Source organism: Danio rerio, chromosome 22 (genome assembly GCF_052040795.2).
Source record: "Danio rerio strain M-AB ecotype USA chromosome 22, GRCz13ab, whole genome shotgun sequence".
NCBI lineage: Eukaryota > Metazoa > Chordata > Actinopteri > Cypriniformes > Danionidae > Danio > Danio rerio.
Window position 1 is genome coordinate 24,128,348 of NC_141042.1, and position 27,165 is coordinate 24,155,512.

The window sequence follows — 27,165 nt, forward strand, 5'->3', positions numbered from 1 at the left end:
ATACAAATGTATTAGATCATATATCATTAGAGGGCGACGCAGTGGTGCGGTAGGTATGCTGTCGCCTCAATGCAATTAGGTCGCTGGTTCGGGCCTCGGCTGGGTCAGTTGGTGTTTCTGTGTGGAGTTTGCATGTTCTCCCTGTATTCGCGTGTGTTTCCTCCAGGTGCTCCTGTTTTCCCCACAGTCCAAAGACGTGGTACAGGTGAATTGGGGTAGCTAAATTGTCCGTATATGAGTGTGAATGAGTGTGTATGGATGTTTTCCTGAGATGGGATGCATCTGAAAGGGCATCAGCAGCGTAAAACATATGCTATTAAATTGGCAGTTTATTCCGCAGTGGCGACCCCAGATTAATAAAAGGACTAAGCCGAAGAGTAAATGAATGAATGACTATTAGAAATAAGAATGCTGTTCAAGCTTTAAATTAAAAACTAGACTACTGTCATTTATTAGGCAAACACAAACTGGCCAGCACATTCTGTCCTCAGTCACTGAAGCAACAGCTAAAAGAGGATTCTGCTTGATCTTAAAGCCTAAAAGCCTAAAAATTCTGGAGTGGACCTTTGTTAGTGAGGGGTGGGTCTTTTGAACCACCGAACCCCCCTGGCTATGGGCCTGCTTATATATATATATATATATATATATATATATATATATATATATATATATATATATATATATATATATATATATATATATATATATATATATATATATATATATATATATATATATCAGACAGTCTGTCTATTTATCAATCTTTATCAAATTAAACTGCTGAAAAATAAATTGTGACCATAGACCACAAAACCAGTCATTAGTGTAAATCTGAGATACAACTATTTGATGACCTGGAATATGAATAATCACCCTTAAAATCATCTATTCATAGAACATGGTCTTAATATCCTAATGATTTTGGCATAAAAGAATACAATATATTTTTGGCTATTGACAAAATACATTTGTCCAACATAAGACAGGAATTTGAACTCTAATTATCTATTAAAACTGCATCTTTACGTTTCCAACAGTAAATGTCAGAAGTCTTTGATCAAACAATGCTGGCTTTTTCCCTATATGTAAAATCGTCGTTCAGCCACAAGATGGCAACGGATGCATTAGCCGGTGGTTGAGACGATTCAGATGGCAGGCAGGCTGTGTTGGAAATCCCTCACATAACCTCTTTCAGAATTCCCTGCAAAAGTTTGCAAATAGAGTCCACTTGATAGAGAGAATGAAAACTAGTGAGTGAATTTAGACACTAAGAGCACTTTTGCAAAGCTTGTGCGTACTGATTAATAACAACAGCATCTAAAACCGTGCAAAATGGCAGCTCCAGTAACGATTAGCATTTCTTGAACTGTTATGGAAAATAGCATATACACTTTAATTAAACAATTTTATAATCAGTTAAAAAGATATATGTCACTTGTTAAACCAAAAATGTGGAAAATGGAAGATGATTCGGCTCTGGACTAAATTAAACCTAATTTTAAAGCTGCCGTAAGATGAGGTTTAGTTTTCTTTTATATCAAAATTCTCTTCAGGACCAAACATTGACAACCCCAACCCCACCCCCCCACCCCCCCCTTACTTTATTAACATAACTACGGCGCCCCCCCCTAACTTTATTAACATAAGTGTACAATGAATGGGTGAATGCATAAACAAATATTTTAAATCACTGAATGGATTAAAATTTGGCAATAATCAGAGGCAACTAACGAATCTATTTACAAAAAAGTTGAAGCACCCGATCCACCTAACAAAGACCATCAGACTTATTTGAAAATGTGTACATGTTGGAGAAGGGTTGGAACTAAACTCTGTTGGACTGTGGCCCAAACTCAGCAGTGCAGTTTGACACGTCTGGTCAAACAGGTGAGTGGCACTTGGCAGCAGAGCATCAGACCCCAACTACCCCCCCCCCCTCCCTCACTTCACCTACCCATGTATCCAGGCCTGCAGAGACAGATGTAGTGCCCGATCTTGTCCACACAGGTGGCTCCGTTCCTACAGGGCCTCGACACACATTCATTCACCTCAATCTCGCAGAGCTGGCCCTGGAATCCTGGCACGCAGAAGCAAGTGGGCCCATTCCTTCTGCTGCGGCAGATGGCGCGGTTTCGGCAGGGGTTAGGAGAGCAGTGGTCCACCTCTTTCTCGCAAGATCTCCCAGTGTAACCCTCCTGACAGATGCATGCGTACCCTGGACTCTGGTCTCGCACTGCCAGACAGTGGGCACTGTCCCCACAATGCCCCTGAGCGCAGAGCTGGGCACTGGAAAGACAGTCCTGCCCCAACAAGCCGGAGTCACACTGGCAAACTAGTTCCCCTGGGTGGGCGCCGGTGGGTTGACATGTCGCATTGCCCTGGCAGATGGACAGTTGGCAGAGCGTACTGGAAGAATCACAACGCGTGCTGGGAAAGACTGGCACAGTCGTCTGACATTGGCACAGGAAATCAGACAGGGCTTCCCTGCACTCTGACTGGTGTTGGCAAGGGTTGTCCAGGCAGAGTGTTGAGGTCTTGAGTAGTGTTACACCTACAAGGATAAAATCATGGACATTTAGACATTTGTTAAACATTCTGCTCCCATAAAAAGGAAGAGCATGCAGCATAGTTATACTCTTAAAGGGAAAGTTCGCCCAAAAATGAACATTCTTACCATTTATTCGCACTCAGTTAGATATAAAGTGTTGAGCATGAAAGAAAATATGCTGAAGAATGCTAAAATGCTTTCCAACATTCTTCATATTGTCTTTTTTTTTTTTAAACAAGAAAGAAACTCAAACAGGTTTGAAAAAGGGGAGGGTTATTAAATAATGTCAGAATTATCTATCCCTTTAAAGGTCCCATGAAATTAAAATAACATTTGTAGATGGTAGTATCAGTATTACTAGAATATCTACTGTATAAGCGAGTGTGCTCTAGAACAGGGGTTCCCAAGCTTTTCAGCCTGCGACCCCCGAAATAGCAATGTCAGTGACTCGCGACCCCCATTTTTTAAGGTGGTTATACTGTAAATATATTAATGTTGCAGACACATCTATAGGCATATATAAACATGAGCATACTGACAACAAAACCTGCAACAGTCTATAACCATATATTGTTTTTTTATAGTAATTTATAATTTAATTACATTTTAATCTAAAAATTAAAGGCTGATGGCTGATTTTTATTTGTATGTTGTTGTTTCTTTAGCGCAACGATTAACTATCTTCTGTGGGTTATGAAAAAAAAATGGTACTTTAAATAGTTTAATAACATTTATTTTAGTTTTGGAAATCACCAAGAGACCCCTTGTCATTGTCCTGTGACCCCCACTTTGAGAACCACTGTTCTAGAACAGAGACAAAATTTGTGTTTAGGAGATATAAAACATATATGTAGAGCCTTTATTTTGTTACTTCCACCTAAATGGTTTTATTCACATCACCTCTTAATACAGATTCTCATCAAATCATGACCAATCAAATGCTCTCTAGTGTCTGACATACCCCACTCCCTTCAAGAAGAGAGCTCTTGAGCTCAACCACTCTAACTGGCAGAGCGGTGATAAAAGAAAATGCTATTGGTGTTTTTTTTTTTTTAAGGAGAGGAGCTACAACATGTCCCGCCCTCTATTTGTGTTGTGGTTTAGATTACATCAAATATGGAATAAAACACATATTTTGAAGCATTTCATGGGACATTTAAAAGGCTTTAAAAGTAATACCATAGACAATCAATTCTGGTTTCTCAAAACTTTCCATGAACAGTTCTTGAAAGAACCCCTTTTAGTGTTAAGAACATTTTTATAATCTCAAGAAATAATTTTTACTAAACAAAAGTTTTTTTAATCCATGTTAAAGGTTCTTTACGCAACACTTTCTTGTGATGGCATTAACTCTTGCAAAATAAAAAAAAGGTAACAAATTGACTTATGGTGAATTATTTCAAGTCATGTCAACTCTGGAGGATATGCTCCACACCAGTTCCAAACTGTATGCCAACCTTTTTCATCAGAACTGATTAGTGTTTTGTCAACTCTTCAACTGTAACAACTGAACATACTCTGATCAAAGTTGATATGATTGCCTAGACCCCATAACCCCATTTGTTATTTATTTACTTTATTTTATTTACTCTTTTATTTTCAGTTTTATTATTGGAGTTATGTCGAGGCAGTGGCGCAGTAGGTAGTGCTGTCGCCTCACAGCAAGAAGGTCGCTAGTTCGAACCTTGGCTCAGTTGGTGTTTCTGTGTGGAGTCTGCCTGCCTTCACATGGGTTTCCTCCGGGTTTCCCTCACAGTCCAAAGACATGTGGTACAGGTGAATTGGGTAGACTAAATTGTCCGTAGCGTTTGAGTGTGTGTATGAGTGTGTGTGTGGATGTTTCCCAGAGATGGGTTGCGGCCGGAAGGGCATCCGCTGCGTAAAAACTTCCTGGATAAGTTGGCGGTTCATTCCGCTGTGGTGACCCCAGATTAATAAAGGGACTAAGCCAACAAGAAAATGAATGAATGAATGTATTGGAGTTATTTATTTATACAATTTGGTTTTCTTTGTATAGTTTTTTTATTTTTTATGTAAAAAAGCTTTATATAATACTATATATATATATATATATATATATAACTTAACTAGGTCAATTAGGTTATCTAGGCAGGTTAGGGTAGTTAGGAAAGTTATTGTAGAGCTTAAAGGGGCTAATAATTTTGACCTTAAAATGATTTTTTTAAAAATCCATTCTAGCAAAATAAAACAAGAATTTCTTCAGAAGAAAAAGTATTATCAGACATACTGTGAAAATTCCCTTGTTCTGTTAAACATCATTTGAAAAAAATTCAAAGGGGTCTAATAATTCTGAATTCAACTTGTATACATATATAATGTAAAGGGGTACTTCCTCTTTCGAGATTTCCTTTCACATAATACAAAATGTTTTATTATACACTTTTGTCATTAAGTGGATGTTTTTAACCCACAACATTCAATAGAAAAAAATCACATTACAGCTCATCAGTAGTCACATATGTTGTGCCTCACTGTCATTGTAAAATGCCCTTCAAACAGTCAGAACAAAAGGCTAATGAGCTTTAGATGAATCAGCTAATGAGCCAAATGGACTTCAGAGCAAGTCAAACATCAGGTCATAGAGGCTTGGGCCTGTATTGTCCTAAAATAGCTTCTAAGAACAAGCAGTGATACTTCTATTGGTGTATTGGTGTCATTGTGGGATTTGCGCAAAGATTTGAAAATCAAATCCCACATACAATCATAGTTATCCATTCTGGGCTGTTGCACATAAAGGTACACTTTATTAAATGTAAATGTAATTTCTTTGCAGCTATTTTAGAAGCTATTATGATCTTGTGCTGCGTTGTGTATATTGCTATGGGGAATATGAGCTTTGAGCACCCATAATCAGATCATGGGGTTTATGTGACTGCATGGGATTAACCCATTAGTCTTATCTACTAAGCATAGCTTTGTTTGCTAGACCCCTTTAATGAGAGCACAGCAATGATCACTACCATACGTTTGTACAAAAGACATACACTAAAATGACATCCAGTTTATGTGCAAAAACACTTTAGCCAGGCACATTTAGTTCAAGGATCATTTGTCAACGAAAAAAGACCTTTTTGAGTTTCCTTTTTTATTGTTGAACACAAAAGAAGATATGTTGAGAACTGTTGGAAACTGGTAACCACTGACATTGGAAAAACACATGCAATGTCAATGGCTACCAGTGTTCAACATTCTTCAAAGTATCTTCTTTTGTGTTCAACAGAGAGATGAAGCTCAAAGAGGTTTGGAACAAATTGGTGAGTAAATAATGGCAGAATTTTCCTATTTGGGTGAACTGTCCATTTAAGACAGTGGTTCTCAAACTTTTTTCATCAAGTACCACCTCAGAAAAAAATTGTCTCTCCAAGTACCACCAAAATGAGTAGTATTGAAATACAGTAGCGTAGTAGGCCTAGTGAAGCAGCTACAACTCTGCACATTAAAAAAAAAACGTGGCAGATTAGCCTTAAATATAGGCTATATGGCATATTATATACATGTTTTTTGATAAATTTTATAATATATGTAGCATGTACATGACATATTTCATTCCTCTGTGTACCACTAGAAGGAAGCCCGCGTACCACTAGTGGTACACGTACCACAGATTGAGAACCACTGCTTTAAGTAATGTTGCTATCTTTTAAACCTTTAGATTGTTCTCTACTGTATATGTTGAAATTTAGTAATATAGGTCAAAATATGTTGTTTTGTTTCTACATGAATCAGACTGTTACACTTTATGATTATTATTTCACCCATATTTTGGCACTTTGCATTCGTAATCGTTGTTTTATAGCACTTTATAGCATCTGTTTTTATGTATAATGTCACTTGGTAAATTCCATTGCCTTGAGAAATGCTCATCCATACATTTTTTTTTCCACTTTTCTGTAGACACAGGGTGATGAATATGCTTGCTCAACTGGAGCCTTTGTTCAACACTACATTGACAAAACAGTCAGATTGATTACGTCATCATTGGTTAAATAATTGTTATAGATTGACATTTACAGAAGCTTTTCTCCAAAGTGAGTAACATTGCACTTTAAAGGGATTATGGGTTTTTAAATAAACACTCCACTTTTTAGTTTTGAAATGGGCTAATTTTACAATTCCCCTAAAGTTAAACAGCTGAGTTTTACCATTTTTGAATCCATTCACTTGATCTTTGACAGGAGTCATTTTAGCTTAACTTAGCATATATCATTGAATCAGATTAGATCATTAGCATGTAATTAAAAAAATAAAAAAAATAAAAATAAAAAGTTTTCAATAATTTTCCTATTTAAAGTTTGACTCTTCTATAGTTACATTGTGCACTACAGAAAATGAAAAGTGGCTATTTTCCATGTCGATATGACTACTAACTTTACGCTCATATTGATAAAGGATCTTTGCTGTATTGTGGTTGTACCAGGCACAATGATATTATGTAGGACTGTTAACTAGCTGGTGATTGTTTTAGACACTACATAAAAATCAATGCACCTGCTGCAGGCATCACTATACAGCAGGGTGTCATACTCGGTTTACAGTTTAGTTTCAACCCTGCTTCAAGACACATACTTGTAGGATTCAAACAAGCCTGAAAGACTGAATTAGTTTGATCTGGTGTGTTTAATTAGGGTTAAAGCTAAACTGCAGCCCTCCAGGAATGTGAAACCGGCCCTATACAGCCAATAGTAACTTTCCATTTTCGATTGTCTTAGTACGGGATGTAACTGCAGTCAAGATTTAAATAGGAACATTTTTTTGGTAGATGCTACCAGGGGTGCCCAAACTCAGTCTTGGAGGGCCGGTGTCCTGCAGATTTTAGCTTCAACTTGCCTCAAAACACCTGCATTGGTATTTCAAAACCTAATGCTCCGGTCACACTAGAGTTTGTGCGTGTGAAATTGTGTTGGCACTGAGAAATGGGTGAATTAAACTATATAATTAGACATTAAAAAAGTGAGCAATTGGTCCATGTTTTAAATTTCTGTCCAAAGAGGTCATGTTTTGATCTTCGGTTGGTCTCACGCAGTCATGTGATGCAATTTCGCAGGTCAGAGTTCACCAAGCATCAACTTTCCATCGCAGCGAACTGCGAAACTTATCACATGAGCTTGCGTTTCCGGTCTGATGCTGTGGAAATCTATGGGGAGAAAAGTGCACTGTGACCACAGCTTGAGCTTGATTAGCTAGACCAGGTACATTTAGGGTTGGAACTAAACTTTGCAGGACACCGGCCCTCCACGACTCCACGAATTTGAGCACCCCTGGCTGTCTCATAAAAGTTAAAAAAGAGGGGACTAAAGTCAAAAACCTCACTTCAATGAGCCGAACTGGCTTCGTAACAGCGAGTAGAAGATCATTTGATCTAACTAATCTGAGTTCAGTTTAAATAATCTAGAACTGCTCATGCATGTTACTGTCCCTGAAGGTTGAGCATAGATGCATCAATTATGTTGTGTGCTACCATGACAACTTCGAGAAATAAAAGATCTTTGAAATGAGACCGCGTTTGTTTTAAACATAATAATTTAAACATAATAATCAAAAACTAGGCCTTACAACAAAGCAAGAGAGAAGCTGACATGAAATTGCACGTCGTCTTAATTAAAAAATAGACCATTATCTAGGCCCATTAACATTGAATTAACTATTTGTCGCAATACAGGAAATTGTGCTTGACTGCGCGCACGCGCTAGAGAGAGGGCTACAGGGAATGCCCACTTACTGCCAATTGTTGCTTGCAAGGAAAAGTTTTAATGCATTGCAGGTTCACTGTAACCTACAAAATGTGCTTAACTTCAGCACATTAAAGTTAAAATGGCAAGAGCTGTCCACGCACAAGCGGTGGAATTTTTAATTTGCTGCCAACACTGCTGAAGAATGTTTCTTTCCCTTTAACAAGTGTTTTTCCCGTGCCCCGTGAGAAAAATATCTTTACATTAAAGTGAGGCTACTGCTTGGCTCGGATCTATCACCTGATTATTCCACTCAGGGTTAGCAGCTTTAAAGTCATTCATTAAGAAATGTATTACCTCTTTATATCAGTCAGTGCTTTCTTATGCTTATATATTTTGGTTATAAAATTTTTTAATTCATATACTACATATAGCAAAGTACACCCCTCACAGATGAATATTTTAAATTATTATTTTCTACACAATGCTTTATAATAATATGTTTGTGCATATACATTAGATTAGGCAGTGCCAAAGCAAAATTTGGAACTAATCTAACAAAACAAATAAACTGAAGATCTCAATCCAACAATTAGTACACCTAAATGAGTATGTTGGGGGAAAATATTAAGTAAAAATTCAATAAAAAGAAGAAAAAAAAAACACCATAACATTTAAAAATTATTCAAAATGTTGTAGTTTGTATGTTTTGTTTGCAATAACTTATTTGAATAAAAATTATATATATATCGATCTATTCTTACAGATGTTTGGTGTATATCTCTTTACTAATAAGTGACTAAAGTTTTAATTATTATTAAGAGGTTTAATTAAATAAAATGGCATCAAATTACAGCAGGCGAATATTAACATTACTTTGATTAAGCTTGAATTTGACTTAACCTTTGTTAACCTGCCTCGGACCAGGCTAGTTTTCCAGCATAACTTTCTATAGTAACTGAGTTTAAACTATCGTAAATTTGATTTATGAAACTGAATCCGCCATTAATAAACCTTACTTGCCCAAATAAGCCTAGCTTATTCTCTAAGCTTGGTTTATGGAACAGCCCCTTGGTCTACACTAAATTAGTTATTTATGCTAAGCTAAGCTGCTTCAGCCAGACCCAGAGCCGTTGAATGAATAAAAAAAAATGGTAAAACCCAACTGTGTAATTCTAAATGACTTGTAAAATTAGCCTATTTCCAAAAAAAGTGGTCCGTTGCTTTAAACCTTTAGCTTCTTTTTTTCAATTGAATACAAAAAAGATATTCTGTAGAATGCTGGTTGCTGGGACTCAATATAGTAAGAAAAAATACTATTGAAGTCAATAGGTGCAAGCTACCAGCATTTTACTACATAAGTTTTTTGTGCTCAACCTCAAATAGGTTTTGAACAAGTAAAGGGGTAAGTGAATGATTTTTTGGGTTGAACTGTAACTTTAAGACATGTTTCTCATAGGAGATGTATTTTGGTGAATGGACTTCCCGATTGGAAAGACAGAAATCTCTCATTGTGAACTGAAGTCTTGACAGCGAGTATTGTCCAGTAAGTAACTGAGAGGGCCTGTTTTAATTTTGGGTAAACTAATCCTCAGACCTACACATTTTAGATTAAAGTGTCAGTTTTTGCACATACCTGACTGGTCACATCTACAGAGCGCATGGCCTGCACAGCTTTAGATAAAGCACATGTATCAAAGCCCCCTTCCTGTATTCAGCAGGTCATTCTTGGAAATGCCAGAGGAAACAATGCTCTGTTATCTATCCAAAAAAATGGCTTAACCTCTGTGACAGCCCTATTCACGCTGCTCGCTGCGCAAGGACGTTTGCAAACTTTGGAGTCTCAACAAAGCATCAAATTATGTCCCCATAGCAACCAATTCCACACTTCCAGCTTGCCTTTGGCAGAGATTGCTATGGTAACCGGCAATAGACATAAGTCAGTCATTAAGGGGGTGTCTAGAAGCCCTATTCAACCCCGCCAGCCTGCAATGTCTTTTTATTACAGACTACGCATTGAAACAAAGGCTGATAGCGCAGGCAATCACGAGCCTGATTTGGCAGGATTGGCCCTGTTTAAATTCAGCGTCGATAGAGAGAAAATGCTTCTACGTATATTGGCTAATGAGCTTGTTTGTTGAATTCAAAAGTCTTTAAAGGGATAGTTCACCCAAAAATTAAAACATGCTGTTAATTTACTGATTTTCAGACCATCAAAGTGGTAAGATATTGGTGTCATTTAATTCATATAGCCTAATGCAAGTCAATAGCTACTGGCACTTTGAAAGTCAAATATCAAATTCAAGCATTGAAAAAAAAAACAAATAGTCAACAGCTAATTTCACGGTAATTCTACACTGTAAATCCCAACTTTATTAAATGAAATGATAGTAGTTAACTCAAAAGGTCACATTTTACAATAAGGCTCATTAGATAATGTTATTTAATGCATTTACTAACATGAACAAACAATGAACAATACATTTACTACGGTATTTGTTCATGTTATTTAACATTAGTTAATGAAATTACAGTTGTTCATTGTTAGTTTATGTTAACTCACGGTGCATTAACTAATGTCAACAAGCATGGACTTGGATGTTAATAATGCTTTAGTAAATGTTCAATTATGATTAATAAATGTGTTGCTCATGATTAGTTCATGATAGAAAATGCATTAAATAATGAACCTTATTGTAAAGTGTTACCACTCAAAATTGACAAATTGGGTTTTACTGTGTATATATGATGAGTTTAGATGCCAAAACCTCTAAAGGCCATCTAATATTTTCTTCTAAAATTAGCATTTTTCTCAGCCTCCAGAGTGTAGGCTTAGTAATTTAGCTTTTATAGTGTCTAATAAGTTATTTACATCGTCTTTAAAGTGAAATAACTGAACATAAACATAGGAGGCTGATAAAAAAAAAATAGTCATGTTAGGAAAACATTTCAGATGGCATTTAGTGGTTTTTGCGTCTGAACTCTTCATATGTTTCTTCAGATGAACATAAAAGAAGATACTTAGAAGAATATTGGTAAGGTTTTTGGTCCCTATTGACTCCTATGGTTAGTGTGATTTCACCAAGCACATGTTCCTGAATGAACATTCATTCATTCATACATTCTTTTTCAGCTTAATCCCTTTCTTAATTCAGGGACGCCACAGCAGAATGAACCGCCAACTTATCCAGCACGTTTTTACCCATCTCTGGGTCCATTCACAGGACAATTTAGCCTACCCAATTCACCTATACTGCATGGACTTTGGACTGCGGGGAAAACTCACACGAATGCAGGGAGTACATGCAAACTCCACACAGAAATGCCAACTGACCCAGCCGAGGCTCAAACCAGCGACCTTCTTGCTGTGAGACGACAGCACTACCTACTGTGCCTCTGCGTTATCTATTGAATGAACATTCCGATTGGCCATTATGTGCTTCTTATTGTTATCCAACTTTTATTCCCCTCTGATTTTGAAATAATTTACAGTTATGTTTGGGTTTGGGGGTAGGGATAGGTATGGATTACATTTTCAAACAAAAATGATGTTCCAGTATCCACATAGATGTTAATCCAGGATTGTGTCCTACTTGGCAAAATCACATCCACCTGACTTAAAATATAATCCCTATTATGGAAGCCAGTGTTGACCTTCAACTTTTTGGTTACAAACATTCTTCAAGTCAAGTCAATGGTGAGTGCATTTGTATTCTTGCATGAAATCCTGGCTCCTGACAATACACAGAGTTGTATTGAGTCAAAAAAGTCAACCTGTACTGAAACTGTTTATTATGTATATTATTACCATTTAGCAGAATCAGCAAATAGTCCCGAGTGTGTTCTCGATAGTCTGGAGCGTAAGCTTCTTGTCAAGTCTTCTTGCCAAACTTACAAGTAAAGACCTATGCACAATTTGATGATTTTTATTGACATTTATCATCAATGTTTAAAGCTTTGACTTAACAAATGCAGATGTAAAAGCATCATAAGGGCTGGGCAATTAATCGAAAAAACGACATTCATTATCTATAATTGATAGCTTTTCCAGGTCAGTTCTTTTTAGGCAATGTGTTTTTTAATTTCAGTTATTCAATGTTGATGTTCAATAAATACTCACAGATAGATAGCGTAGATAGTGTGTGTTGAATTTATTACATTTATTTTTTAAAATTAAATGGTGTTTTAATTAATTATATTAAAATCAAGCAAAACACTCTTCATTAAAAAATGTCTCACTTGTAATATGTAAGCATAATTACTGTACAAAACCTGTCAGTAAACTATGAGGGCATAACATTAAATAAATAAACAAAAGAATCGTTTATTAATCGTAATTAATAGAGTTAAAAAGTTCAATTAATCGAGATTTATGTTTTAAGGCCAAACCACCCAGCCCTAAGTGTCGTTAATATTTTTAAAAAAAATTTGTTTTATGATTGAGATTGATGCTTTTGTTCACTTCTTGAGCTGCTGAAGTTGCTGTAAGATGTGACTTGATGGTGCTCAAACAAAAAAAAAACCACCAGAATTGCAGATCAAATTGGATTCAATGGTGAATGTCATTTTCTTTTATGGTTTGTAACTTTTCCCTACAAACTTTTGACCGTGTGTTTGTGAGTTGTATGTGCAGGAGGTAAAAAGTGGAAAAGCTTATGCAACAAATAAGGGAAAACACCGTGAGGGTGACTACTACTTCTGTAAAAAAATATGAGTGTCAGAAGCATAAAATTGTGCAGCATCACCTTGTGTACCGGTGTATTTCTTTTTTTCAATAGGTGCCATATCTATAGTCAGGGAGTAATTTCGGTACATTCACTCTGCTCAATACCAGTGAACATTGATTGAGTGAGGATACCAAAAATGACAAAAAAAATTCTGATGACAAGCGCAAGCTAAAACTGTCCAGGTGTGCACAAGAATTAACCTGACACTTTATTTAAAACGTTTTTATAGAACACAGCAGAGTTTCTCAACTCTGTTCCTGAAGGCACACCAACACATATTTTGGATGTCTCCCTTATCTGATGTACTCATTTAAGATTTTGGAGTCTCTTCTAATGTCCTGATGAGTAGATTCAGGAGTGTTTGAATAGAAAGAGGTTGAAAATGAGTACTGTTTGTGTGTCTTCATTACAGGGTTAAGAAACACTGGATTACAGAAACCATTACAACCCCATATAAGTAAATTAGATGAGCAGTACCACACACATCCACCTTCTCGATTGTAAACAAAGAGCTTTCTCTCATGCATACATCATCAATTGACGAGAAGCTCATGTTCCAAACTGTTGCTTCATAAGACCTACACAAGTATTAACTTCATGTTGCCTGTACGTTTGACTTTTAACGCTCTAGTAGCTGCTAACTTGTACATTATGAATCTCCAAGGACCACAGTTTGAGCTAAAGACATTAATAAATTAAATCCGTAAGCTCCGTCTCTTTTTTATCAGGGGTCACCACTGTAGAATGAACCACCACCTATTCTGGCATATGTTTTACACAGTGGATGCCCTTCCAGCCACAACCCAGTACTGGGAAACACCCACACACTCTCAAATTTACACACACTCAAATACACTACGGCCAATTCTTGTTTACCCAAATTCATCTGTGCCACATGTCTTTGGACTATGGGGGAAACTGGAGCACCCAGAGGAAACCAACATGGGGAAAATATGCAAACTCTATACAGAAATGTAAACTGTCCCGGCCTGGACTCGAACAAGCAACCTTGGTGCTATGAGGGGGAAGTGTAACCACTGAGCCACCGTGCCACCCCAAGCTAAAGCCATTTAAACATAAATAAATTGTTGCACATTTTGGATGGCAAATTTTCTTTTTTTGGGGGAACTAAACCTTTAATTTTTGAGCTTAGAATTTCTTCTACTTTTAAAGGGTTAGTGCACCCAAAAAAGAAAAAAGTTATGTTATTAATTGCTTACCCTCAAGTTGTTCCAAACCCCTGAGATTTTCGTTCATCTTTAACTACTAATTAAGATATTATAATAGTTTTTATATTTTAGTCCACTATTATGTTTTGGATGAAATCCTGGAGCTCTCTCATCCTCCATAAACAGCAATGGTGCAGAAAATAAACTAAAAAACATTGTAAAATCATTCCATGTGTCTTTAATGTTTCAACTGTAATCATTTAGATCTTTAAAAACACCTTTTTTTTGTCCCAAAAGACTTTAAAAAAACTATGTTTGACTATATCTTCAGATTGGAGCGTGTATTTAGTACAGGCATTGTATTTAGTACTGACAGTGTTTGTTGTGCTTAGGCATGGGGCAATAACCGTTTTCAACCACGATTTGGAAAAGTCAAGGTTTTAAAACTATCAAAATTTGCTGCTACACCAATCCTAAGGCACTGGATGTGTACGATTTTCATTAATTTAATTAATTTTTTTAGGACAACAGTATCTTCAGCAGAAAAGATATCCAATGATGTTGTTTTAAATTGTAAAGAAATCTGTGTTTTTGACACTGATGAAGGCAGCAGAAATGAATAATTCCCTTGAATTATTCAGCCCGACATGTTAACTGTTACAAAATATTTTAAATGTTCCTCAAAATAAAATATATTATGATCAAAGTGGAAAAAGTTTTTGTTTTTATCAGACATTTAAAATGATATATTTTAGAGTAGTAATCACAACACTGTCAAACTGTGATATTTTTATCCATGGTTATCATATCGTCAGAAGCTTATACCGGCCATGCTACTGACTCTAAGGCACAGGGTAGATTCTGCTCTACTCCATGGCTTTGTGGCTGTTCATCAACATGATGACAAGGTTTGTGTGAGCCTGGGTCGACCATGACTCGTTATTATATGTATATATAACTCCGCTGTAATCTCTGGCTGTGTATTTCAAACATGGCAGGCATTTTGTTTTCATTCTGGCTTGTTGCGTAAGCGAATGATGTATCTCTGTAAACCAATAGCGTTCAGCTGCGGGTCTAGCTCCACCTTTTGGTACCTTTTCTCGTGTTTGGTACCCTTTCGAAAGGGTGGCGAAAAAGTGGTATGGTACGATCGGTTCGGTTTGGTTCGGTACGCCTTATGAACCGTACCAAACCGAACCGTACCACTCTGTGGAAACAGACCATAATGGCAATACATTGTATTACCTGTTGCAATTCTGACCTGTCATTAAAGAGAATAAATAATAAAAGTAAAAAATAAAGCAATTTTTCACTAAAGTCCCTGAATGTTTTTTATTTCCTATTCTGGACTTTGAACAAGACAGATCCATTGCTGAGGATGAGAGAGCTCCCGGATTTCATATTCTCATTTGTGTTTCACAGCTGAACAAATATCTCAGGAGGATTGGAATGACATCAAGGTGAGTATTTAATTTCATTTTTGAGTGAACTAACCCTAAATCAAACATCTAATGCATGTCAGCCTGTTTGCCATTTGGTTTTTAGGATCAAACTTGTGCACTTTTGGGGGGGATTCTGTAAGATCAGCTTACAGGACCAGTCTAGACCAATTCTCAGCATGACTCCGTGCAAATTATCCCAAAAACACAATTACTGGACGTCCAACCATATGTTCATATTAACAGCCCTCTGCAGATACCCACAATATCCAACTCAAATGCAATGCAACACCAAAAATGCAAAGATATAACAGCCCGGGCCGCTTGTGATGAAAGCAAAGCAATCCTTTTAAATGTGTCCGAGTCTAGAGAATGAAAAGCGCAGCTCTGTTTCCAAGTGTCTTTGATGCAAAGCCTTTTATGTTCTTAAGTGCCACTGCGGATGATGCGTCCATGGGTTACGATACCTCTGACCACACACACACACACACACACAACCATTTCAAAGCAAAAAAGAATAATATCAACTATCCGGTAGTCCTTTTCATCCATAAAAGAACTACATTTGCATTTCATAAATATACACACTCACACACAAGTAGTATATATCATCATAAAGTGTTAAAAACATAAAAAATTGTTCAAATAAAAACCAAATTTACTTAAACTCTAAAAGTAAAATAATAATAAATACAGTAATTAATAAAAATGAAATCTCTACACTATATAATTCAACAAGTGGACTAACAATTACATCACACTGCATAAAAGCAACAGGCTGGTCCACTTACTTTCTGTCCATTGCAGCAGAACAAACAAGACACAAGCCACCAATCTGAGCCACACTGAACCCCAAACCGCTAGATCCATATCCATAGTTAGATGTCATTGTGATAGTTGGCAAGCTGACATGATGACGGTGTGTGTACTCCTCCAGTGTGTGTGTGTGTGTGTGTCTCTGTGGCTCTGAGTCTTAGCACGCTCTCATTGACATACGCACCAATGAGCCGCAACTCTCTGTATCCTCAATACAAAGAGGCCTCTGGGGATTGGTGAAGACTTGAACAGGGAGCGAGGCCATCAGGCATGCTGTCTGAATAATAATTAGCGGGTGATGATTACGTTGGATTTTAAATGAGGGATAAAATGCTAGCAAGCAGTACTTTTCACCCACTTGTAATCACGGCCTTCCATCCACTACAGACTGATGACTTTTGTCAAATAGCTCTTAAAGTAAATTTGATGCAAAAGAGATGGCTCGTGCCATCTGCCAGGATTCATGGGTAAAATGTGCACAGCTTTTCGTTTAGTTGAAACACCTTGCTGAGCACCAAGCCGAATGGGTAATTTAATTAATTTGGTTTGTTCATTTAATTATTTATTATATTTTTTGAACATAGGTCTAATACAAGATGCATAAAATTGAAATTACAAAAAAAAAAATATTTACCTTTACTGTTGTGCTTTAAATAACTTTATGAAAATATGATACATAACTATTGTAATAATGAATGTCCTGTGGAAATCAAGGTAAAATGTATTATTATTTTGTTCAAAAGATTTTTTTCATAAATACGACACTTTATAATGTAATTTAGTTTTGAACTTAAATAAAAAATTGCAAACTTATATCGAGATTTTTTTTTTTTACCTATTTTGGATTGTAACAAACAGAAGAAGAAAACATTAATAGGCAATTTCTATACAATCCATTAATATAAACTTCAAAAACCACATGAACAAATACTATAATAATAATATTTAATAAATACTATAGTGTTTTGAACCATACTAAAGTACTTTAGCCTATTTTAGTAATTACAACACTTTTTAATGAATAATCATACAGCAAACTGTAGTGTAGCATAGTGAACTGATAAACTGCAATAAATACTGTAGTATACCTTAATTTTACTAAGGTAAACTGTGGTGTATTGAATTTTACTATTTTCTATTGAAAACTAAATTTGTTGACTATAAATATTGTGTTAGCATAGCAACTTACCATAGTACTTCACTTTAGTATGGTTTAAAACACTATAGTATTTGCTATAAGTTACTATACTATTTTAGGTGGAAATATAACAAAATACCTGCATAAATTGTAAATATAAAAACGTATTACCAGTTTGTACATATTAATAAATAATAACAAAAGGCAAATACTGTAATAAAAATAAAAAAGTTATTTTGTTTACCATGATAAAATTGCTAATGTTTGAAATTAGCCACGTGATGTGTAAAACAAAATGTAAACAGACCCAATTTGAGAACTGCTTCAGTTAAGCTTTGTATTTTAGTTACGTAATTAATTTTGAGGATTTATCATATGGTCTAAATACGTAATAAAATGCATATTCGCATTCACTGTACAACACTAAAATAAATGCAACAGTTTCCTGCATTGCGGGCGTGACTGCGGATTTTTAAAGAAATCCTAGAGCTGCGATTGGCTCGATTTTACGCTTCTATGCAGTGATTGGACAATTCTATGAGCAGCAAAGAGCTGATTGGCCGCCTGGCCTGCACGCAAAATTCAAACGTACGAATGCGTGCTCTGTTTTGAAACGGTATTTGTAGTTCAGCTCAGCAGCACTGACACATGGATTTACCAACTTCGTTGTTCGCTTAGATGAGCCATAAACATAAACATGTCGTTTAAAGTAGCGAAATCGGAGTGTTTGGACTTCAGTCCACCGCTTGATTCTCACTGTAGTCGCGATAAATCCGGTAAGGAAAACAGCAGTTCGATTCCTGTGCTGAGTTTACTTCAGTTTTCCAGAGCTCCTTTCGTGTCGTTCGGGACGATCAAGTTGGGATCTTCGAAATCTTTACCTTTACGAATTGAAAATCCCACTGATGATGCCACAGCTACAGTCATTGTGGATAAAATCTCAGCATCCAAGGGCTTTTCGGTGGATCAAATGTCGTTCACAATACAGGTAATAGCAAATATACAAATGATTATGTGTCATAAATGTGTAAATATGTTAATAGAAAGCATATTAAACAAATTTAAATGTCCATTTGTAGCCACGTATATACACAGTGAATGTTCACAACTGCATAGAAAAAAATTAATTTTTAGTAACTACAGTATAACTACTACAGTAGATTAAAGTGAAGGACTTCAGTTTATGAGGTAACTAAAACAATAACTATAGTAACCTATTTTATGTAACGTCACCAATACCAAGCTTTTTACAACTAGGCATGTTATACCACTTTAATTGAGTTTTACTATAGTAAATTGTGGTGTATACCACAGTAGTTATTGCAGTAACGTTATGCCAGTTCACTGTAGCTAATACTGCCTACATCATGCTGAAGTATTCACATTGACTAAATGTTGTAAATACAATGCAGTATAAAACTATTAATTGCAACATTATTTTTCACATGTGGTCATGCTTGATGCACAAAGCTATTAGTAGTTTAGCAAGAAATTAAATTTGTCATTTATTTATCCAAATCTGTTAACATTTCTTTATTCTGTGAAACACACACAGATGTTTGGCAGTTCATTAGACTGAATTTGTCAAAACCATAATCTGAAAAAATTACCATAACCATTTTTGCATCAGTTTGTCACTATTATGTAAGCCTTCTAAAGTTATGTCATCATTTTGCCATAAATAACAAGAACAACAAAAAGTCTTAATTTCATTAAAGAGCTAAATTCTGCAGATAACTTTGTTGTAAACCTTTGTTGCTTTTTTGCACTAAGAACAGTGGTTCTCAAACTGTGGTACTTGTACCACTAGTGGCACACAGGCTTGCTTCCTTCTAGTGGTACGCGGAGGAATGAAATATTTCATGTACATGCTACACACATTAAAAAATTTATCAAAAATGATGTAAATATTATGCCATATATGTCATATAGCCTATATTTCTGAGGTAATCAGCCACTTTTTTTTTAACTGTGCACTGCAGAGATGTAGCTGCTTTACTGGTCCTTCTACTCTATTGTATTTCAATATCTGTCAGTTTAAACTGCTGGTAACACTTTCCCCGACAAGCAAATATAACAAAGTTGTTTTCCCACATTTGAATTTAGGCTTAACGCCAACTTTTGTCTGTCTTATCATAATTTTAAAAGAAAATGACTGGTCTTATATCAATAATCCACTCTCTGTTATCTTGCAAAATTTAGAAAGTGCAATGAAAACTAATTCTGTAGCTTCTGTGAATGTTTCCCTCTGCCAGCATGTACATTGAAACAAGCAGAACCTTAAAATGCACACTGCTTTACCACCATTCATTTAGATAAAACAAATTGAATGAATAAAAACTCCAGGAGATCCTGGAATTAGATCCTTTCCCATTAGAGAATGGTAATGATCTGACGGATAGGATATGAACAATTATAATGCCTTTACTTGAGTATTAGTGTTTTGTTGAGGGACTAGGAGTATATGATGATTTATGGTGTTGAACACAGACATTAGATGTCTTATAAGTAAGGCAGGGCCACTAAACAATATCATATCAATCACAATAAAATATATTTAAATAACAATGATAAGCTCTGGAATTTTAATTTTTTTTACTAAATGAGAGCCAATCACACAGCAGAAATGTGCAACAATAGGAATCTAGTAGTGTGTTGATATTAGAGATGCATTGAATTTTAGGCTGCCAAAAATTATCGGCCACCAAAAATAGGTAATGCTACTGAAAGGACCCTCTAATTTGTGGCTTCAGTCATTGTTGGGATACTCCTTTTAAATCTGGAAGCATGAACAACTGATTTGTATTGTTATTGTTCAATATGGAAAATAATTAATTGAAATTGGATTTTTGCCATATTGCCCCTATGAGTAGGGTTGGGTATCGTTTGGGGTTATTTTTTGATACCGGTGCTAAACTGATACTTTTAAAATGGTACCGGTACATGAACGGATACTTTTGAGCCATAAAATTATGGTGGATGTCTCTAGAAAAATGTTGCAAATTCAGAAAAATCTCTGAAAATCATATGCTGATTTGGTCCGGTGCATACCGGTTACATTTTGGTTCCCAACCCTAAGTATAAGTTTGGAATGTATATGGATAAATAACTTAAAATCACACGTTATATTTTCCAGCCTGAGGACAGCATCATTTTAACTGTTACATGGACACCAGTGGAAGAAGGTGGGATTCGAGAACTCCTCTGCTTTGTTGCAAATGGCATTGTCAAACATCAAGCAATATTGCTTGGGAAAGCAGAGACGACAAAAAAGAAGAAGGTAATCAGTTATAGGCTTCATTATTTGATTTATTAAAAAAAAAATCATTACTTGTGCTTACAAATATATATATATATTTATTTTTTAGAAAACCTTGTGGGATTCAATTAAATCCAAGAAGGGGGTACCTGCACCTTCAAAAGAGAAGAAAGTGTCAACAATGCCTATCAAATCTGTAAATAAGACGTTTCACGTGTCTCGTCAGTCACAATACAGAAAAGACAGAACTTCAAACCCATTGTCCCCATTAAACCAAAATGGGTCCAGAAGGGTAAACACACCATCATCTACTCCTGAGATGACAAAGCCTGCTTTTATAACGGAAACTTTTGATAATGTACATTTGCAAAAAGACTCGCCAGTGGTTGTCTTGGTGCCAGCAGAAAGATTGCTTGATACACCAGGTAAAAAGGATGCACCTTCTTCACGTCAAATAGAGTGCAGAGAAATCACAAGAGTTTTGAATAAAACTCTCTCTCCTGCCAGCACCCCAGAGAGGTTTAGAAATCCATTGTCGTCAGGCTTTCAGAGTCCACTTCCTGTGATTGGACAATTTGTGCAGGATAAAAGTCGAGAGCCAGAGAAATTGTCTCTGTCTGTAAAAGATGCTCTGGATGTTATAGGATCAGATCTGTCGCATGCAGTAAGCCCACCGAATGCTTGCTCAAGCTTCGATTTTTCTGATTCTCTGGAATCTGACAAACCGGACCCAGGAGCGTTCTTTAGAGCAAGAAGAGTCATTTCACCACCAGTTGAAACTGCTGACCCGAGGTTGACTTTCTGTGTGAAACCCAACAAAGCCATAGGCATTGCATCAAATCAAGATGAATTTAGGCTCAAGGCTTTACCTTTTAGCACCGCCACAGTGACAAAGTCAATTAAAGTAGATGACACCCATGTCCCAGATGACCCCAAGACGTTTCCTGTTAATTCTGCCACAGTGGTCAAAAGCAAAGCAGATGCTTCTGTTGAGAGTCCAGGACTGCGTAAGAAGAAAACCTCAAGGCGCAGACTCTTGGAGAAGACATTGGAGCTTTCAGAGCCTAGTAATGCAGAATCCAACACAAGTTCTCCTGACAGCTTCTCTGCTCTACCAGTCATCAGCTCCGATTCAAGTCCAGATCTGCCACTGGAATCGAAAATTTGTCCAGTTGCAAAAAAGAAGCCAACTTCAAATTTATCCCCTCATGACCAACTTTTGTCCTCTATTTCTCCCATACGACCTCAAGTTTTTCCCTCTGTTAGTAATAGTCCGTCAAGCAGCTTAGAGCTGTCAGCCAGTCATTTCTCTGAAAAAGTAAAACCAAATCTTTTGGAGAATCAGTTTCCCGTGCAAAGCAGGACATTAGTGCAAAGTAAAAAAAGAAAAAGCGATGAGTTTTTGAGAGGTCACTCAGAAGACAAGTCAAACATCCAAGCAAAAAAATGCCGAGCTCCTGCGCAGGCAACTGAGAAACCAAGTCAAGAAAGAACACTTACTTCAAGGTCTACATCTGGACCACAACGAAAAGCTGTTGGTGAGTCAAGTATGCGCAATAGAGCTGTGGCGAAAAATCATTTGAGACATTGATTCTGAGATTTTTTAAAATGCATTATTCCAATGCTTCCCAATTCCAGTCCTCGGGAACAGCAGGTGGCACTCTAAGCTAGTTTTAACACCAGATGGCACTCTATGCTAGTTTTTAATGGTATGCTCAAATTCTTACGAGTAAGAGTGCTCGTGCGTTCATGTGGGTTGGCTTTTATGTCATAAGATTAATGTAAAAACAACTCACTTTGAACACTTAATGCGCTTGAATCAATTTCAAGCTTTAAGTATATTTTTAGGTTTGAGTGGTATTTGTAAGGAATTAGTTTCAAACAGAATAAAGCTGATTGTAAAGCATACAACGCTATCAGAATCAATTCAAGAGAGAATAGCGAAAAACTCAGAATCTACACAAATCGATTTCTCGAGCGATTTACTGTAAGAGGTGTTTGGATGTTGTTTAATTTGAGCCTTTTTTTTTTCTTAAAGCACCCCCAAGCTCAAGAAAATTCACAAGGCTTCCACCAAAGAAAACCTCTCCAAAAACAGCTCAAAAAGGTACAATCCTTCTTAAGAATATCCTGAAATACACTTGCTATTAGTATGACCAGTCAGCGATATGATTTAAAACATGTTTCACTGATGTAGATGCTCGGTCTGTGAAGTCAGCCAATAGCTCAACTCGAAAGACTGCGAGGATAGTAGCTGTGGCACAGGCCAGACTGACCTTTATGAAGCCGACACAGACGGGTATGCTTTTACAGCTTTATTCATACAGTTTTATGTATTTGTAAGATGCATAGTTACTTATGTTGTAAAATCCTGACAGCCATTCCAAGGCATCCATTGCCATTTGCGGCAAAAAACATGTTTTATGATGAGCGATGGATCGAAAAGCAAGAGCGAGGCTTTACTTGGTGGATGAACTACATTCTCACTCCTGATGACTTCAAAGTTGCTACTGAAGTTACCAAAGGTAGGCACTTTGTTGTAGTGATTGTTTCCTAAAGTAATTGGATATCATTAAAGTTCTCATCTCACCTTTATGTTGTTCCAAATGTGTAAGTTATTTTGTTGAATTTTGGAGCACAAATTAAGATATTTCAGGTAAAATCCAAGAGCTCTCTTACCTTTTATAAACAACAAAGGTCCCAAGACCTTTAAAGTCCAGAAAGGTACTAAGAAGAGTTAAAGGTCCAATCCCAATTCTACCCCTTAGCTCTTCCCCTTACCTCTACCTTTCGTTTTGCATGATCACGTGAAGGGGTAGGGCAAAGGGGAAGGGCTAGATAGCCTTTAAAACTGAGATTTTCCCAGACCAAACTCAAAACCAAGGGGTACACAAAATAGAATTGGACCAAAGTGTTTCACAGTGGTTCAACCTTCATTTCATGAAGCTACAAGAACTTTTAACTTCACCAAAAAAATTAACAGATTCTTGTCTTTAGCTGATGCGCATGGAGCATTTTGAAAGTGTTCTTGGTATCTTTCTAAACTTTGAATTTTTAGATGGTTTGAATGTCTCAACCACAGTTGTGACATTATTGATAAAGTTCAACATCTCTCTGGCTATCGATTTCATCAAAGTCTTAGTTGTGTTCCAAAGATGAATGAAAGTTTTATGGGTTTGGACAACTCAGGTTGAACATTACGAAGTAATTTGAGCTCCTGTCTCATAACCTATTTCGTTGACTCTTAGTGAATGCCTTGTCATTAACTATGGGGAACGACAAATTCAACATACCAAAAGCACCAACAAAAGAAGAGATGTCTTTTAGAACCTACACAGCACGTCAACGGCTCAACCGCCTTAGGCGAGCAGCTTGCAAGCTTTTTACATCAGAAGCCATGGTGAAAGCTATCCAGAGGCTAGAACTGGAAGTAGAAGCCAAGAGACTCCTTGTGCGAAAAGACAGACATCTCTGGAAAGACATAGGTATGAGATGCTGAAGTATTTTAACATTGTGTTTGTTTGTTTTTTTGCATAGGTTTGTTTAAAAATGGGGGGAAAAGTAATGTTTTTAAAAAGTCTGTTCTGTTCACCAAGGCTGCATTTATTTGATTAAAAACCAGTAAAATCTGTCTTTTTCTGAAATATTATTAAAATAAAAAAATGCATGTTGACTGTTTAAATTTATTTTTAAGATGTAATTTATTCCTGTGTTTTTAAGCTAAATTCTCATCAGTGTTTCTTGATTTTCTAGAAAACTGCTTTAATCATTACTGTTGAAATCTGCTGTGCCGCTTAATATTTCTCTGAGAAGCAGGATTTGCTTGTTTTAGGATTCAGAAATGATAAATAATTAAGAAGTATTTATTTTAAACATAATAAATGCCAATGTCACTTTTGGTCAATTTAATTCTAGGAATTAGGGCTGGACAATTACATCTTTTCAGCATTGATATCTCAATATGATCATTTGCAATAATCACATTGCAGGATGCACAATGTTGAGTCTGGGTTTTAGTGTTTAATTTGCATTTTGTTTTGAGCCTTGTGACTATGAGGATTTTAAAAGCATTCAGGAATAAAAAATTGTACCGTTTGTAACTTAAATCATGATTAATTTTCTTGAATTATTTTTATTGTTCAATTACTGTATCGGATTACTGTTTACACTGTTTATATAATGTATTTCTATTGTATCTTTTTTATTGTATTGATCTATGCTTGTATACAATATGAATAACAAAATTTGTTAGATTTTTCCAATATCGTTCAGCCCTTATTTGGAATTATAATTGTTAAAATCACAACGATCCTTTTGAATAATACTATTCAAATTATAGTTCTTATTATCAGCAATGTTATTTTATTGTTCATATCATTTCTAGCTGGTTTTTGCCTGAGGATGTTAAGTTTTTAGCATTTTAATGAATGAATTAGATTTTCTTAAGCTACTGCTTTTTCTTATTTTCTTAATTTTTATTTCTCAGGTGAGCGCCAGAAAGTTCTCAACTGGCTCATATCGTACAATCCACTTTGGCTGCGAATTGGACTTGAGGTATTTACTTTTCATTGTAAAAGCATACTGTTTGTCTCATCACTTAATGAAAATTCAATCAGCCACATTTTGATCCAATGCATGACACGTCTCTAACTCGTTCTGTGTTTCAGACAATTTATGGAGAGCTAATATCACTGGAAAGCAACAATGATGTCATGGGACTGGCCATGTTTATTCTTGGGCGTCTGCTGTGGAACCCAGATTTAGCCGCTGAGTTCAGACACTCTAAAGTGCCGCATTTGTATAGAGATGGTAACTTAATTTACTGTATTTTCAATATCTACTGTATTTTACTCTCAGCTTTTCCCACAAGAAATGTTTAGCAAGCTTTACTCCAACATGACACGCATTCCTCATTTATGTAAAGAAAGCCAAAAAATACAAAGCTTATATACCTCATAAATATAAAAATAAGTTTTTTAAAATATTTTTTATTGCTCAAGTCCACAGGAATCAGATGCTGCGACCATTTTATTTTTCGATTCATGACGCAGGTTCTAGAAAAATGAAATATTAAATGGGAAAACAGTGGGAGTGGCTTGTTCTTTCTGCTGCGAGCTGATTGGATGTATTAAAGTAAGCATTTTATAAAAAAAAAAATTAGAAATGGGGTTTACAATAGTTATTACAACCTAACAGACACCTCCTGCTCACCATTTTGGTTTTTTGTCAAAACTGACAGTTATAGTTGGGCCACAATCAATACCTCAAAATCACGTAATCTGAGAATTTAATAAAAAAAAAAAAAAAAAGTAGGATGTGCATTTCCAGATTTCAGATGACATCCAAAGATGAATTGTTCAACACAAAACAGGCAATGCGAGCTAACAAACTCATATGGTTAGTTTTGATTTCATTTTTACTTTCAGTTTAAAGGATTTGTTTGGAGTGAACAAAACAAAAATACATGTTTATAATACATTTGTAAATGTTTCATTATTAGACTATTCCTGTTAGACATTTGCATTATGTCTGAAAAAGGTGACTTCCAAACCAGTGGGTCTTTATTTATTTATTGCAATAAAAAAAATAAACATTAAAAACATTACTGTCTGGTATACAGTGTATTAAAGTAATTTGATTTGTATTTACTGCCATTGTTATATTGTTGTTTTTAATGCATTTGTTTTAGCTAGTGGCTCTAATTACTGTATAATGGACCCTTTTCACAAGACTGTTATGACACGTTTAATGGTAATCTGCATCTTAAATCCTTGAAAGTTTTTAATATTTTGTATTTTTTTTATTTTTATGAACATTTATATGTATTTGTGTAAGAATTATATCATCTTTTCATCAAATTACAAAAAAAACAAATCACCACTTATGCGAGGTGTTTTTAATGCAGTGTCTACGGGGTTTAGTAAATTTGACTCCCTTCTGGCTGCTATCACTCTCACACAATCCCCTCCCTTTTCAGAAAGTCTTTCAGCAAATAAGACTGGAAAAAAAATAATTTGTTGTACTCTCCTATTCACTGCGCTCTAAGTTTACCTATCTATGACGACTTCTGCTGTTGAGAAACCCAGAAATGTGAAAAGGGTTAAAAAATTTAATTCAATTTGACTTTTGTTGCTTTTTCTCACCAGGCCATGAGGAGGCACTGTCTCGCTTTACACTGAAGAAACTAATCCTGTTGGTCTGCTTTCTGGACAAAGCTAAAGAATCCAGACTGATTGAACATGATCCTTGTTTGTTTTGCATGGATGCTGAATTTAAGGTCATTTTATTTGCTTATTTGTGTACAATGTATGTAATTTAAATATATATTTATATTTATTATTATTATTTTTTTTTACTTTGGGCATCATATAAGTAAAAA

At 35.9% G+C, this 27,165-nt stretch overlaps 2 protein-coding genes across 6 annotated transcripts in view; one reads left to right on the top strand and one right to left on the bottom strand.

Moving 5' to 3' along the window:
- crb1 (crumbs cell polarity complex component 1) overlaps positions 1-16,523 on the bottom strand; it is a 55,976-nt gene extending 39,453 nt beyond the window's left edge. For 3 of the 4 annotated variants that reach the window (XR_015521252.1, XM_087302935.1, XM_087302936.1), the window contains exons 1-2: positions 16,365-16,523; positions 1,951-2,551 (exon numbers count right to left, since the gene is read on the bottom strand). Coding sequence is in view for 3 of the 4 variants with exons in the window: in XM_087302935.1 (XP_087159061.1) it covers positions 1,951-2,551; positions 16,365-16,449 (686 nt within the window). In the remaining variant the exon portion in view is untranslated. The remainder of the gene's footprint in view (positions 1-1,950; positions 2,552-16,364) is intronic. The other variant, NM_001044943.1, reaches the window with a different exon arrangement.
- Positions 16,524-18,137: 1,614 nt separating this feature from the next.
- The window catches only part of aspm (assembly factor for spindle microtubules), a 35,518-nt gene continuing 26,490 nt past the window's right edge, over positions 18,138-27,165 (top strand). Inside the window, exons 1-10 of one of the 2 annotated variants that reach the window (XM_087302746.1) lie at positions 18,138-18,515; positions 20,664-20,807; positions 20,896-22,324; positions 22,825-22,893; positions 22,984-23,085; positions 23,165-23,311; positions 24,035-24,271; positions 25,273-25,340; positions 25,454-25,595; positions 26,933-27,063. In XM_087302746.1, coding sequence (XP_087158872.1) covers positions 18,225-18,515; positions 20,664-20,807; positions 20,896-22,324; positions 22,825-22,893; positions 22,984-23,085; positions 23,165-23,311; positions 24,035-24,271; positions 25,273-25,340; positions 25,454-25,595; positions 26,933-27,063 — 2,760 coding nt within the window. In that variant the 5' untranslated portion in view covers positions 18,138-18,224. 2 annotated transcript variants of the gene reach the window in all.